General features: G+C 35.1%; 1 protein-coding gene across 1 annotated transcript in view; it reads right to left on the bottom strand.

The window, feature by feature from the left end:
• The window catches only part of LOC149552697 (uncharacterized), a 29,510-nt gene extending 13,806 nt beyond the window's left edge, over positions 1-15,704 (bottom strand). Inside the window, exons 1-3 of the mRNA XM_089788259.1 lie at positions 15,459-15,704; positions 15,273-15,374; positions 12,146-12,306 (exon numbers count right to left, since the gene is read on the bottom strand). Of these exons, the coding sequence (XP_089644385.1) occupies positions 12,146-12,306; positions 15,273-15,374; positions 15,459-15,558 (363 nt within the window). The 5' untranslated portion in view covers positions 15,559-15,704. The remainder of the gene's footprint in view (positions 1-12,145; positions 12,307-15,272; positions 15,375-15,458) is intronic.
• Between the last annotated feature and the right edge of the window lie 1,430 nt (positions 15,705-17,134).

The raw sequence follows: 17,134 nt of genomic DNA, 5'->3' as shown, positions 1-17,134 counted from the left end.
ATTGGACTCGCTATCAGTGGACATAGCCCAGGGATTAAGTGAACCACATTAAATCCTTGCATTTTGTGCTCTCTTCTGTGTGCTTTATTATTTTCTGATATTGGGTATATTTGCATGTAGTTTTTATTTAATTTTTCTGTCTCTCTAATCCTAACACCTAGTACACCATCAACATAGGGTTTACCAAACACTTCACACCTTGGTCTTGGACCATCCCACTCACCATGGAAACTCTAAATAGGATCAGAGACCTTCAAGCCTTAAATGAACTTTGGGATGCATTTCCTGCCATCAGACCTTTGTTTTGTAACATAGTAACAACACCTTGAATGGATTAAATTAGCACCATTGTTGCAATCATATTTCAAACATTCCAACAGTCACCATGGTTACAAGATAACAGTGTAATTTAGACTGTGAACTCAAGCCTTGAGATGGTTGCAAGGCATAAACAACTTGCAATGAATGAACAACTTCTGACTGTTACAGTCATGACAGTTTAAACAATGTTTTAATGATCAGATGTAAGCCAACAACACGGAGTCCATGTTCAACGGTGGGGAGTAGTGTTGGAACATTGAGCACACATTACAAACTTCAAAAATGATTATGGAACAATAATAAGTTGCAAAAGACGGGCAACTTAAACATGATTGTGACTGTCACAGACTTGGCACAGTTTGGCAGGGCACCTTGCTGATCAAAGAGTTTAAACAATACCAAGCCTTCATCCAATGGTTAGAGAAACATGATGAGTTCATTTACAACCCTTATTTAACATGAATTTAAACCACAACTTCAAAGTGATTGGAAATAAATGACAAATGCTGACTGTACCCTGTCAGAGTCTTGACAATTTCAACAGTGATACATAGGATCAGTTACTAAGAATGGAGTAGAGTTCTGATCAAAGGTGTAGGCAAGTGTATTTAGGTTCCTTACAACCATATTCAATCTTACTCTCCACTGGGATCCTTCATTTGGGAACTATTACTGTCAAAACAATAAAAACCAATGTCACAGTAAATGAAAACCAATACAGTCACGCTAGGGCCTGAGATTTCTTCACCAGTACACAATCTTTCAACTTCAAACCACTTGCATTAGAAAGGCACTTCAAAATACTATTAGATTCCAGAGTTGGAGAATTTTTCAACGGTGCAAAGTGAAGTTATAATCTTCTTACAAACCCTTGGATTGGAGGGTTTTGAAACTGTCTTGAAAGAAATGAATGGATCTCCCTGTGATCAACGGAAAATCCTCGAACTTGTTCCAAATGGAAGTGCATTGACCATACTTTGTTTTCCAATTGGTTTGGGATCAATATCAGCTACTACAAATGAGAATCATGTGACTGATCATCTAATAAACAGTGAAAATGACAGTGAACATTAATATTTCATTGCAAATCTTCATTTAAGCTTCCACACTGCTTTCCCTCAACCCAAAGAGAGGTTCTATAGACATCCAAACTGTTCTCAACTGTCTACAACCAGTTTTCAATTAGTTGGACATTTGATCAACTAATGACAATCTTTATTGCAAAGTTGCAAAAAGTTGTCACAAGCAACTGTGGCATCTTTATGACCAAATGCCTTCCCTAAAACCTATAACTGTGCAAATATGCCAAATACGACATAATAACATGACTTCAGCCATTCTTGAACCCTTTGACCAATTCTAGGACCTTTAACCAGTTTTGACCATTACAGGACCAAATTGCCTTTTAAGGACTACAAAACAGCTCAAATGGTCTTACAAGTGCAATCTCATGCATTAGACAACATTATTTAACTATGAAAAATAAATATGTGGCCTCACAATGGCCTTATTACATTGGTTTGACTATATTGGTCTTGATGGCCTCACAGGACACTTGATGCTCCTACATCACTACATGTTTGAACAAGGGATTAACAAAGCTATGGTAGTTAATGTACTTTTTTAAATTTTTGTTTATTCTTGATTTTTCACCCTTTACTTCAATGATGCAGGCCCTTCATCAGATTTATTAATTGAAATGATAATTGACAGAGATTGTCATGAGCTGTAACAGATACATTTAGTCTATTATAACACATTATTAGGGTAACACCAGTATTGGGGTACGTCGGGGCATCGAGACGAGTTTACAAGACGGGGGGACAATGGGCCTCATTTTTGGGATGGCGGGGAGACAGCCAAGAGACAGCGGCAAGGGGAGGACAGGAGCAGGGAGGGGTGTTCTACAGTATACATATAGAACTTGAAATGCTAGTTATGAAATGATGTTTCTATGTAACATACAAAATTAAAATAGTTGAAAATAACGAAATTGCAACATGAACTAGAACCATTGAACATTCAACATAGTAACATATTACATACCCAATAGTAACATTAAAAAATCAAAACTCAAATAGAAATTCAAGTACCCATCCTAGCGGTGGCATGGTTGCAAAATGGCAATGGTGGGAGTACTTAGTGCGGTGACAGGTACTTCGAGGTTTGGGAGGAGGGTGGGAGTCCCCATGTTTCACTATATATATATATATATATATATATATATATATATATATATATATATATATATATATAGTTATTGTTATTGTTTTGAGTTCAATATAAATCAATATTTTAATAAAAAATATAAAATGTTAGTAATCACTAATATTTTATGAAGAAAATTAACATATAATGATGAATAATCATCAATCAATATTTATTATCACATTATTAATAAATATATGTAAAAGAAAAAAGATAATATTATATTTCAAATATCATATACCATAGTCCAAACGACTACCATTGACACATAAGTCGATGGAGTAGAGAAAACGGCAAGCCCCTTGGAAAAGCCAGTAGTTGGAAGAAAGAAACAAAAAACAATCAATGGATTGGCAATTAGAAAAAGGGACCCGTGGAATACTATGATAGATGCATTAGTTAAGTTTTGCACATAGCATAGTGAAAGGAGATCATTATAGCACACTGCTAGACAGTTTGTACCATAAATTAAAATCTCGCTGAGAAGTGGCAGATATCTATGCTTCTTGGGAGAACTTTTGAAAAACGAAAAAATTCAAGGTTTTCTTGAGAGAAATTCAAGCCAAAAAGTTTCGACGAGAAGTTGGCCACTTCTCTATGATAAATCACAAACTTCTCGCAAGTGGCACCAATAGAACTATAACACTTAGTGACTTGCCCATTCATTGTTTATATTGCAATTTTGAGTGTTTGGAGGAGAGGAGAAGGGTTTTGGTGGAGCGAAATGGTCTTTGGCAGCCTTATAGATTGATTGCATGTGGATTTGAAGCAGATTTGAAGAGATTTTTCAAGCAAATCCGGATTCACAAGTGAGTTTTCTAAATTATTTTTCTTTTTAGTTAAAAATCATTTTGTCTTGCCTTAGTTGCATCTAACTTCATAGAAACTCTAGAATACCATTTGCAATGTTCTCTAACACATTTTAGAGCGTAACAAATAGATCTAACACCACTTGTTTAGCAATTTTTCCAACAAAAATCATAGTTTTCTCAATAATTTCATAACCTAACCCATTTTTGGTTTTTTTCTTTTAAGTTTTCACTTGTGTTTAAACTTATTTAAAGTTTTCACTTGTGTTTAAACTTATTTAAAGTTTTCACTTGTGTTTAAACTTATTTAAAGTTTTAATCTAATTTAGTTTGTTCCTCAATATGGTTATAAAATTTCTAAACTTGTGGCTTCAATTTATATTTTGTATGTGTAGGTTGATTTTACATTAAACGGCAAATATAGATTCCACTACAACTGGGTCTGCAGCAGCATCTACCAATGGCCCTGTAGGTGCATGTCCATCTGGATTTTTAGGCAAGTGCCCTAAAGGGACTAGAGACAAGGCATGGAAATATGCCTTCAAAGAAACCAATTATAATAGTGTGATATGCATAAAATGTGAGGCATATTTCATTTGAAGTACCACCTTGCAAGTATCAAAAAGTGAGACACAAGGATTTGTGATAAGACTACAGAGGAAATAAAAAGAGAGATGATTGCCTTGCTCAATGCCCAAGAAGATAAAAAGTTGCAAAGGGAAAGGGCAACATTGGCCATAAGGGCATCCATTTCAAATCGCAAGGTATGTCTCCTTTTTAAGAATCATTTATTATTTTCTAATCACCATTATTAGTTTGGATTGTGCTAAAACAATGATCATAATGAAATAATGTGGGTTGTGAATAGGTATCCCATCCACCATTTATGAAGAAGCAATTAAGGGCTCTTTTCATGGCCCACAAATCCGCACGCCTACCATCCACATAGCTTGCACATCTGTTGGTTCCAGTAGACCACAAAAATCTTCTCTTGATGGTTTTTTTGTGCATAAAACACACCTGGAGCACAACCATCAGAAAAGGGTATTGGATGGAACAGTGATGTGCATCGACAAATTGACATTCAATGTGTCGATTTTTGGTATTTTAACATCTCCTTCAATGTTTCAGCAAGTCCCTATTTTTTGAATTTTGTGACTGGTTATAAGATGGTGGTTAATGGCTACAAGGCCCCTACTCCTATAGACTTGAGTGGGAGGTTAGTTCACTTGTTTCAAATTTTAATACTTTTACAATTTTACAATTTACTTATCTTTGTTGAATGTAATTTTTTTTAATCAAAGTTGTGTACTTGATGTCATTTTTGTTTTGTGCTTGTAGATTGCTCAAGGATGTTGTTTCTAGGGATAAAGATGTGTTTGAAGATCAAAAATTACAATGGTTTCGCTGCAACAAACTTTCAGATGGATGGATGGATGGAAGAAACCCTTCCATCATCAATTTTTTGGTTTCTTGCAAGGATCAAGTAGTCTTTCTTAAATCCTTGGATGCCTCGGATAAGGTAAAGACGGCCAGAACTTTGACTCTAATGCTAGAGCATGTTGTGATGGAGGTTGGGGTTGATAATGTGGTGCAAATAATAACCAACAATGCAGCCACATATGTGGCAGCAGGTAGGATCTTACAAGATAAGCATAGCACACTCCTTCGGTCTCCTTGTGCAGTGCATGTTATTGACCTCCTTTTGGAGGATAGGGAAATTGGATTGGGTGATGAACCGGTTGTCAAGGATGCAAGGAAGGTAACCAAATATATCTACAATCACCCTTGGGCCCTTAGAATAATGAGAGAATACACCCATGGAAAAGAGTTGGTTGGACCCACAATCACAAGGTTTGCAATGATTTTCTTAACATTTCAAAGTCTTATTGGTTCTTTCAATCCTTTGAAGCAACTGTTGGTGAGTCAACCATGACTAGATTCAGGTTATTCAAAGAAGCCTAACGGACAGAGTGTTGCACACATTGTCTTTGACAAACACTTTTTTGATCAAGCTACAAAAATTGTGGAGATAACTTGGAAACTTCAAAAGTTAAATATTAAATTTTTTTGTACTCAATAATTAAGTCTTTTATTATTAATTTATAACCCTACTCTCTGATTCATGATATATATGTTTCAATTGTAGGTGGTGAAGCCCTTCGTTAAAGTTTTATGCTTGGTAGATGGGGAACAAACCACAGTGGGGTCCCTTTATGAGGCCATGGATAGAGCCAAAGAGATGTTCTCTAGTGTGGAGTCTGATCAGTCCCCAAGTGGAAGATTGTTAGTTTGTGGTGACTAATCAAGAAAGTACTGTACATGTTTACAAAGGTAGTAACAAGGGAGAAGCTGAACTTCTCTTCAATTTTGATTGATCTTCTAGACTAAACATGAATAAACGAACAGCAGAGTTCAGGGTGGTTTGATCCAGTGGGAGCCCCATGTGGTAGCGGTATTGCTACAAGATCAGTCTCCAAGTGGGAGATTGTTGTCTAGTGTGGAGTCTAGTTTGTCCCCAAGTGGGAGATTGTTAGTTTGTGGTGACTAATCAGGAAAGTATTGTACATACTTCATAAATAAATTTTTTGGGTTGTGGCCGACATATAGCTGACATGTTGTAACACTAAAGCGGCATAAAATTGCCTATATAAACGGGCTTAAGGTTAGGTATTTTCATTAAGTTGTGATGCGAAAATTGGTTCTTGCGGCAGTATTGAGCTATAAAGGATTACGGATTGTAATCAAGTTGTAATCACTGGATCGTAATAATATTGGACTTGTTATTTGGTGGGCGTAGCCCAGGGATTGGGTGAACCACGTTAAACCTTGGTGTCTTGTGTTCTTCTTTGTGTGATCTACTATTTTTTGTTATTGGTTATATTTGCATGTAATTGTATTTTCTATCTATGGTTTAATCGTAACAAGAGGCTTTAAGAAATCACTACAGGGGGTACAGCCTAAAATTTGAGACCATATGGTCAATTATTGATAAGCAGTGGAGCAATCAGCTCCACCGACCCATTCGTGCAACAAGGTATTGCCTCAACCCTCATTATCGCTTCTCTCCATCATACATGGATCCCAATGGAGAGGTCATGGAGAGCTTCAGTGAATGCATGTAGAGGATGGCACCTAACGTTGAGGTGAGAGACCTCATTGTGGCTGAGATGGAAATGCAACAAGCAAGCTATTCTCCTCAAACATAGCAAGGAGAGGCACAAACTCTCAAACCCCAGGTGCAATATTTGAATTTTAAAGTATTTCACATGCGTGAGAAGTAGATAAAAAATAATTTACAAAAACATGTTCTTGCCTTGCTTTCTAACTCTTTAATATTTATCTTGCAGATGCTTGGTGGCGAAATTGGGGTGGAAATGTCCCAAAGCTGTAAAAACTTGCCCTTCGCATCTTATGTCAGCCATGCAACTCATCTAGTTGTAAGCGTAATTAGAGCTTATTTGAAGCCATTCACACAAAGAAGAGGAAACAATGGACACAAAAACGCCTAAATGACCTTGTATTTCTGCAATATAGCCTTAAGTTGCACATAAGAAAGTTAGAGTCAACACCAGTTGATCCACTTGATCTAGATGACATGGATCCCTTTGGTGATTGGACACCATGGGAGTAGCCTCTATTGTTTACAGAGGATGACATACATGATTTGGAAAGGCAGGCGATGGAGGAGAGTGCTTTGCACCCCGATTCGATGACATCCAAAGGAGGGTAGTGAAAGTGAGGACATTAAGAGTCAGGATTCAAATGATGAGTCGTCGCTAGCGCCAGCACCAACTACATCCAGGATGGATATCGAGTCACAACATTCACGGAGGACTACTAGGGCTAGACCCCATCCCACTCCCGCAGTTTTTACTAGAGCTAGTGGGAAAGGCAAGAGGAAGATGTAGATTAGTTTAATATTGTACTTGACATTTGTATTTGCTTATCTTTTTACAAAGATACTTCGCTACTTTTAGTTTGCTTCAGAGTTCAGAGTCTCTGACTATGGCTATCAGCCATCAGCATTCCACATGAGGATGTGATTTTGTTACACACACACACACACATATATATATATATATAGAGAGAGAGAGAGAGCAGATTGTCTAGTTTCTTTACTCATTTGCTAACTCATTAGATGCATCTCCTTATTGAAGTTTTTAAAAATAATGCATTTCTAGTTAAATTTAATTCATTTTTTAAATTCCCAATATTTTCCCAAGAAGTCGCTGATTTATCTCCGATATTTGCTGAGAACTTTTTTTTTGCCTCACCAATAAATGGCAGAGAATGAGATTTTGAACATCGATAAGTAAGTTAGTAGAATACAAACAGACAACCATAAAAAAAGGGAATGGTGATTAGTTTGAGAAACATGACTGATTATTAGTAAGATAATCAGGATATAGTTGATAGTCAATAAATAAATGGAAATTACAATTACCGAGAGATGAAAAAAAGGGCCAAGGGGGTATATAAAGAGAACGACATCTATTCCTTTTCGGGCAGGTAATATCATATAATAAGAGATAATATAAATGGAATTGAAGGTTACAGAGCATTGTAATTAGAACTCCTAAAACAAGGGCATGGTGATTACTTTGAGAAACATGACTGATTATCAGTAAGATAATCAGGATATAGTTGATAGTGGATAAATAAATGAAAATTACAATTAGCGAGAGATGAAACAAAGGACATGTACCATAAAATGAAAGGGTGTGAACAATTCGCCCAAGGGGGTATATAAAGAGAATGACATCTATTCCTTTTGGGGTAGGTAATATCATATAATAAGAGATAATATAAATGGAATTGAAGGTTACAGAGTATTGTAATTGGAACTCCTGAAAGGAAATGAATCCTTTACACTGCTGAGTACCTTTGTGTAACAGCAATTAAGGTTGTAACGTATCTGAATTAGATACTAATTTATGAAATACTGTGTGTCTATATGGATAAGGAGATATCATATGGTCTTATAAGTATGTATATATATGAAGAAATACAGATATAATATGTGTGTGTGTGTGTGTGTTAATAATGCAATCATAATTATATACATGTATGTATATGTTATAAATGAACACACAAGATATATATTCTGCAAGGGAAGATATATATTCTGTAAGGGAAGTATTAGTCTATATTATATATCTGGAAAGGAAGATATCAGAGAGGATATTAAGATTATATTAAAAAATGTTGGAGACTCTTCATAAGGAAGAGATGAATAAGGAATATAAATGAGTACTCAGAGATATGTTTCTGCTGAGAAGAAAGGGTCTATAGTGTTTCCACAAAGGGGCTTGTCTAGATCCAATCAATAGTATCAGTCCCAAGGCAGGGTAGGGGTCAGCATCCTGGAAGACTTGACAGCAAGTCCAAGATACGATACGGGCTTGGACTTGTTAAATTATAGGGAGCCTATTGTAATTGGTTTCTAGACTCCTTGATTACATGCCTAATCCTTCATTGAGTTGAAGTAGTTATAAGGTTGGCATGGAGGTTAATAATATATACAAATAACTTAATCTAAGATGAACAAATAATTCTCTTTACATTGAATGTCTTTGACTAGATCATTATATCTTTATCCATTTAACTTAGGAAATGAATATTAAACTTGGGTTAAAATAGGCCTAACCTAATAGGGGACATTAGAGAGATATTCAAAGTTTAACAAAGGAGAGGAAAACTCCTTGTATAAGAAATTACAGTAAATATTTCCATAACAGAACCGATCGAGAACTAAAGACAGAATAGAAAGTTATTAAACGAACTAAACAACTTCAAGAATGGAAAGTTACTAAAAACTAACTGGCAAACCATAAAGAAAGTTACTTACATGACTGCTATATTAAATATTATAATATTGGTTTAATACCATTCTTTAAAGGTCACTAACCTACCTACAGAAGACTTGACATTATCTACAGGTCTTTGGGCCACAAATGCATAGGAGGCTGCCCCTTTTTCTTCAGGACACACTGTGCTGACCCTGTTCCTAAGATCCTCCCTGGTGCTGCAGAACTTCAGGGTATGGCCATGTAATGTCCCCTTACTTCAATGTTTTCACTTTTACTTTATCTAATCTTGTATCTTGAACTATGTAATGGAGGATATGATTGATGTCTTGCTACTTTTGATTTAACTATAATGTTCCCCTTTGACTAACTTTAAAAATAGGACCAATTCCGTAGATTGTAATTAAACTATGTAAAGGAGAATGATATATTTCTGGGGTGTGCAATGGTTATATATATTTTTTAAATGAATTAATATGATAAGCACTAAGTGAAACAGTTCTTACTATATTGAATAATATGATTATGCAACTCAAATGAAAAGTATTTCTTACAGCAATGTGAATTGCTTAATCTGATTTCTCAACCTGAAATATATGTTCACTAGTGACACCTTTATATTTGTTACTTTTTGACGTGTATCTATAACTTCACGCCCAATGATGGTTGCATCTAAAGTGCCTGTAATGTCTCGCAAGAATAAATAAAGATAACAATGTTTGATGATCTCAAATTGGAGAAGGAATTCAATTCTACTCCCCTTCTGAGATGATGAGTTGTGCCTACAGAATATGATCAAGACAGATATTAAATATTGTGCCTACTAAATATTGTATATAATGAGGAGCTAGTTTCCACAATGTTTCCACCACCATTTGAGCTAGGCAAGGCCAAATACTATTTTCTATATCATCAATGTGTATTGCATCCAATGGTCTATTTTCTATACACTGCAAATATTAAATCAATAGCCAATCGCCTTGTGTTGTTTTAACTTTCACGGCCCACTAAATAGATCTGTCACGACACTCTCTATACATATGTTGAAACATCCGATGCACGAAGATATCACCTAGCCAATATGTACAGCCAACCTGCTCCAATCTGCTGATGTTCGATGGCACTAATATACCTTGAACATAATTTTCGCAACAATTTCTGATCTTCTCTTCCCCTTACTACTACGACTTCTAGTTTCATTGGCTTTTGTGTTGTGATAGGCACGAGACATCTCAATAAAAATAGGGCATCCCCAAAACACTGCATCTCAATGAAGATATACGAAGAAATAGTCCTTGTATAGGGGAATGCAGGCAAGGAGGTGGTGACATTTTGTTCCCATCCCCAAGGTCCAAAACATTCTTGGACTGGTACATTTGACACCCCAAGGATGCATCCTTCGAACACACAAAATTTTCCATGTTTTTCTATATATGCAAGATTCACATTGATTGTTCAATGTTGAAATTGTAAAGATAATTAAAGCTAGAAGTGAGAAGCTTTAAAGGCTTTTTATGAAAAATCTTAAATTGGCAAAGATCGATATCTTGGATAAATTGATACATATTTGTATTTCTCATCTCAACTTAGCATTTATCTCAAAGGGTTACTTCTAGGATTATTATACAAATTCCGTACCAAGTAGAAAATATGTTATAAGCTATACTGAAGAACCAAAACAAAATCTTGTCTTCCCTGGTATTTTCTCTCTCAAAGGCTACAAAGGGGCCTCGGTTCATCCATATCTTCTTAAACCAACATAAGCAATGAATACTGTTTTTGGTGTTTTGCCTGTAATTTGGTACGTGCGTGTGATTTGGAATGTGCAATTCACCAGATTCAAATATTTGAGATGTTCAATCCAGCAATACTGACTAGACTATAGATGTGGATATTTCTCCAGATTTGAACTGAAGAATATAACAAATTTTTATTTATGTACACATACAAGAGCTTTCAAGCTTTTGACTCTCACCGTGTGGAATAAAAAGAATTCTTTGTAGGGCCTGCAACCATTTGGATTGAGCACATTATTTATTAATGTATCCAATTAAGATTGTAAAAAGGTGAGAGTAAAATTATTTTTTTAGGTCACTGGCAGAACTGTTAATTGGTGGACAGGGCCCCCATTTTTTAAGCTCTCAAGGGGCTCTTTTGGACTTTTACCACTTACCTTGTACACATTTCAAATTTGGACCTCTTTAGGCTTCAGTCATTTAACCTCATTTTAAATGAATTCTTTTCAATTTTATCTCAGCCAAACCTGGCAGAAATGGAAAAATACACCATTTTTCTGATAAAGATAATTACATCTCTAGTTTCCAGCAAATGCATATGATGCCTCCTCTCAATTTGTACCTATCACCATTTTTGGAGTGCTGAAGTTGTCACCATGAAGTCCAGACAAGCTGTAAAATCAGAGAGTGCATAGAGAATCATCACATGAATGACAGTCATCTGAATTAGTTGCTAGGATCCTACAACTAACTCTTCACCCACAGTACTTAACACAGCCTAATCCAGCTTTTCATTTGGCAGGAATGGATACCTTGTGACCCATGCAACTTCACCATTGGACCTAATAGTGTTTAATAGTTTATCAATGGTGTGTCATAGGCACTAGTCAACATCTTGACTCTTAACAAGAGTAGGTCCTTGGTACTAATCTTAACATACTTGCAGAAAATTTAAGCAATGTCCTTACCAGGAGCAATTCATTATTGTGTAACTCTCACATGTAGGTTTCTCCTCACTGATCCTTTAACTAGCTAGAGTTATCTTTATGTCTACTAACAGATACTGAGGGATATCAATGTAAAGGCACTTCTCTTTGATTTGTCATATAGGTTTAATAAGTGCATGCAAGATTTGTCACAAGGCTTCAAATGAAACTAACAAACCCTACCCTAATAAGGTGAGACAGATGTACTTCATTTGGTAAAGAAAGACATAATAGTATCTAAAATTTACAATTTTAGTAAAACCAATCTGACTTACAGGTGGAGTGAACCCTGGCAAACTCTGGGTATTCATGAGAACGAAACTTCCTTGCTTCACAGGGCATGACGTCTTGGAACAAAGATCATGACTCTCTGTGTGGACAGGCAATCCATAGTAAAAAACCTCAATACTCAGTATTCCGCCAGAAATGTCATCCTCTGCAGTGCAAGATGAAATATTTGTTATTTAAATAGAAAAAGTAAAATTAATGATAACTTGGTAAGAATTGCAAAGTGTGTAACATCCATATCCAAATCACAATTACAGGGAACTACTAAAACCTTAATCAAAAAGTACACGCGTCGACTCTGTTAAAACAAACCTCCATTATATAGTAGAACAGACCCGAAACCGAAAAAATTGAATAATCAAATCTAAGATACATTATAGGTTTATAATAGTAGCACACAAGACCGTGTTGGTTTCATAAGCATTGAAAATAGTTTAAGATTTGGGTTCAGCAGTTTGTCCCAGGTTTAACATTGCTAAAATTAAAAGTAGATATGCAATTCAATTACTTGGGATTTGGAACAAAAAATACTGCTTTTCCATCCAGTGCAACCCAAAAAAGTTCTGGGGCAGACACTCTCAGCATGGTCGGTGCAGCTTCCATTGCAGGGTCAAGGGGCAGAACACCTAGTTTATTCCTCCCAAAATCCAAATTCTTGGAAAAAATGTACATTTTGGGTTAGCTAGAGTTGGTGTTTTTTCTTTTTGGGGGGGTGGGGAGGTGGGGGAGAGGGTTCAACTTTCTTGGTTTAATGTGTTTTCTATTTAATTTGCAAAGTCACCCCACACCTCGCCATTTAGCTCTGGTAGATCTCAGACATTTCCACATTAAATGGTCAGGCCAAGGGCAGGAACCAAGCCAGATGTGAACCAGGATTTATAACTGACCTAAACAAGTCCAGGTATGGTAGGGGTTCCTGCAGTATCCCGTATAAGAAAAAATGGTGTTAAAGATTTACTTAATGGAATAGAATTCACTTTGTAGCCTTAGATTAATCAAAGATAGATAAAAGATGGGAACTGCATCCCATTAATGTCCCTGAGAAGGATGACATACAAATAAATCAAAATTTGAGTACCATATTTGCTTATTGGACAAGCCGTTAATGTTAAGGATCATGCCATCAGCTTCGTTTTTGTGTGTAAATCGAATCTCACCATAAGCCCACTTGCTTTGAGAATAGTGATAAATAAATAGCATTTTTGTAATAATGATCTTAATGCACTGAATCAGAATGTTGCCATCAATTGTACTTATGAGAATGAATTAGATCAGATAGTAGGTAATGATTCTCAAACCATCAACGCATTCATTCTTGAGTTAAGTCATTAAGATTTTGATTTTGAAGATTTATGAAATTGTCATTATGGAGCTCAAGGAGGACATAGACTAGAAGGGCCTGGAGATCTGGGGGCAACACTCTGCATGGTGCATTTTCTATGTGAATGTGATTCATTAAAATTACTGTAAATGCAAGCTATTGAAAATATCTTTTTCATGTGATTTGTTCATATTTTATTTATGTGAATACAAAACTTTGTCAGATATATAGTTTTGAACCTTTCCCATTGCTTTATAAAATTCCAAACTATGAGGATAAAACTCTCCCATTCTCAAACCTACTACACTTTTCCAGTTTTGAAACTAAAACAGGTGGCTTGAGAACATCCTAATTAAATTCCAATTAATCAGCAGGAACGATAGGCTTATGGATCTTATCATATTATAGGTAGTTGTAGAGCATTCTTCACATAACAAATAAAAAAATTATAATTTCCAGCACACCTAAGAAACCTGGATGAGATTGGTCTGGCATGGCAGAACTGGTTGAGTAAAACATTTTTGAATATTGTTTCAGCTTAAAATTGACCAAGAAAAAACAAAAAGAAGAATGGATTGCGGTGTAATGGATATGGAGGCACTTGTAAGAGTATGACCCATATTCAAAGCCCCTTCACTTTAGCAAGACGGCCAATAACTCCAGCAGTGGTGCATTAGTGTGGTGTTTATTTTATCAGATTTCCAAGCAACGTACAAAATTTAAGCCAATAAAGGATATTTCATATTTGTAATAGCCCTCCCAACAAAAAGAGAAAACCCTTTTTCTTGGAAATTCTGAATTGATGAACTCTTTCCCCTCCCCTTCATCTAGAACTTTCTGTCTATTCAAAAATGTTACTAAAGAATTTAATTAATTAAGATTAACTTTTATGATTATTTAATTTTTAGGCATAATATCTGGGAAACAATTCAACGTTGTTTCTGAAAGGTTACTTTCGGAATCCAACCTAGAAGATGATAATACTGCTGAGCGAACTTCAACATCTGGCAGCCTACTCCTATAAGGTATTCAACATGTAAATTTCACAATTTCTACAAGTTTTTGAGTTTCATAAATGCATTTCAAACCTTTGGCCTCGTCGTAGCCCTACTAACCTGTAGGATTAGTATCTAAGGTTCAGAACAATCACTTTCTTCACTACTCTAGATGCTATGAGAGGCTTTGTAGAGTCTAGCATATTAAATATCTGGAAAACAATTCAACGTTGTTCTGAAAGTTTACTTTCTGAATCCAACCTAGAAGACGAGAATACTGCTCAGCGAACTTTAACATCTGGCAACCTACTCCTATAAGGTATTCACCATGTAAATTTCACAATTTCTACAAGTTTTTGAGTTCCATAAATGCATTTCAAACCGTTGGCCTCATCGTAGCCCTACTAACTTGTAGGATTAGTATCTAAGGTTCAGAAAAATCTTTCTATCGAGATCGCCTGAGATAGTTTACGATAAGTGTTTTTTGAATATTTCTACCATGGATATGTATAAATGATAATGGTGGTCTAGAGAAGCATGGTTTTTAAATTGGATCTTTTTAAGGGTTCTCGTCAACGCATACCGATTTTCATCTCTATTTGTAGGTAATTAAACAGAAGTCGTGGAGAAAAGAAGCATTTGTTACACTGTACCGCTTTAGTATAGATCTAGGATCTGATTTTGAGATTGGCTAGTTTCTCCCAAATCATTTCATCTTATTAATTGGCCCAATTCAGTATTTCTTCTCTCCTTCATTTTTTAATTTGTAAAGGGTAAAATTGTGTTGATATGACTTACCAGAAGAAGCAGAAATCTCAAATGTTGCAGGGTTCCCACTTACAACTGGATTCGGACTTATAACAACATTATCAACCTTCACTTGAAAGCTACCCTCCGAACCTGCAGTGCAGAGAAATATTAATTAATTCTGCGGAATCCATCAAAGTAAATAAAAACTTGCTTTGAATGCCATCTATATCTCACCACAATAGGTGGGCTTAACTGCATTCGCTACCAAGATGAATGAAGGTGTGGTGACAAAGAGTACAAGATTTAGGGCAAAATATATCCATCTGCTTTCCATTGCGATGAGTTTTTCAATGATTTCGCGAAATTATCAGCGCAATATCTTTGATGAATGGTTCAGATATTCGACCGCGGTGAGGTGAGCTTCAGTGAAACCTATTGTAAGATGAATCGTGTAAAGATACAAATAAAAGAACAAACGTCACTTGTTGGCATTCGTTGATGACATTTTTTAACGTATGTCAACTACCCTTCAAAGGGGGCCCGCTACGTTGGAACTTATTTCCACGGTAGAAAGCCGTGCCCATTTCCACCCAGCGCTGCTGAGAGTACATTGTCCTTTTTGGACCCTAACTAGGCTATTAGTTTTTTAATTTTACTTCAATTTTAATTTAAAATGCATTATCCATAAAATAATTTTTCGAACTACTAATAATTTTTACCTTTTAACATTTAAAACTTAAATATAATTTTAAAAGTAAATTCTAATAAATATATAATTTTAAAAGTAAATTCTGGTAGGTATTAATTTCCTTTTAATATTAATTTAAGAGACAACATTATTTTTCAATATTTAAATTGGCAATTGAATAAGTTTTTTATTATATTAAAAAATATTATAATTGTTTTTGAAAAATTACAATTGTATAATAAATGGATAAAATTTGACTTAATTTTAAATGTTAATTTTTCTTGCTAATATAATAGTTATCTTAAATATTTTATAATATAATACTACAATATTCTTTTATAAAAACCTATTATTTTATAAAAACTTTTTTTTTTTTAATTCATTTCTTCTTCTATGTTCTTTCTTTTTTACTCCAAAAATATATACAAATATAGACAACGTAGTAATAGAAAAATTTGAACAAATTTTATAAACATTTTTTAGTTCCTGCCATATAACTATAGGCAACGAACTAAACATAACTAGTGATTATTAGTTGTCTTTTGAACGAATCAAATTAAAGGTATTTTCTTCCATTTAGGTAAATTTTAGTTTTCTTTCAATAGAGATGTAAGATTTTTAACAAAATATAATAATTAAATTAGTTTTTGCAAATATGATTGGCCCAAACAAATCACCCAAAAAAACATTTCTTGTTTTCAAATGAATAGTGATAATTATTATTATTATTCATATTTCTATTTGTTTTTTAAATTAAAAGTGACCAAAGCAAGGGAGTCGGCCCATATACAAGCAAAAAGCCAGTAACCAGCAAATTACCAACCAAACCACCAACAGACAAAAGACTAACTAAACAGCATTAACGTTCCAAATGTCTGCAGAAACAACCAGAGACCAACAACTAAGCTAAAACCAAATAAAGGAAACAAGCTAACTACGAAAGTTCCACATAATCAAAAATGGCAACTAGGCCAACCCAAGTCATAATTATAGTTGTAAACCAACAAAACCAAACTACCAGTAAAACAATAAAAGTTTTGGATCCAAAGATCCCAGTAAACTAAAAAAACTTTAAAAACTTAGTTTTCATCTTTTCCTTTCCCCTTCGTTTGCAGTAGGATCTGGGCCCAGTCATCAGCAAGGAACTTGAAGAGCAACCTATGGTCCTCCATATCCATACCTGCGTCCTCCTTTTCTTGTGGCAGCAATTGAAGGGTGGTGG

Source organism: Cupressus sempervirens, chromosome 6 (assembly GCF_028749045.1).
Source record: "Cupressus sempervirens isolate cs-2001-9-10 chromosome 6, ASM2874904v1, whole genome shotgun sequence".
In the NCBI taxonomy this organism is placed as follows: domain Eukaryota; kingdom Viridiplantae; phylum Streptophyta; class Pinopsida; order Cupressales; family Cupressaceae; genus Cupressus; species Cupressus sempervirens.
Note: the sequence above shows the minus strand (reverse complement) of the source record. Positions and strands in the feature narration are given on the sequence as shown.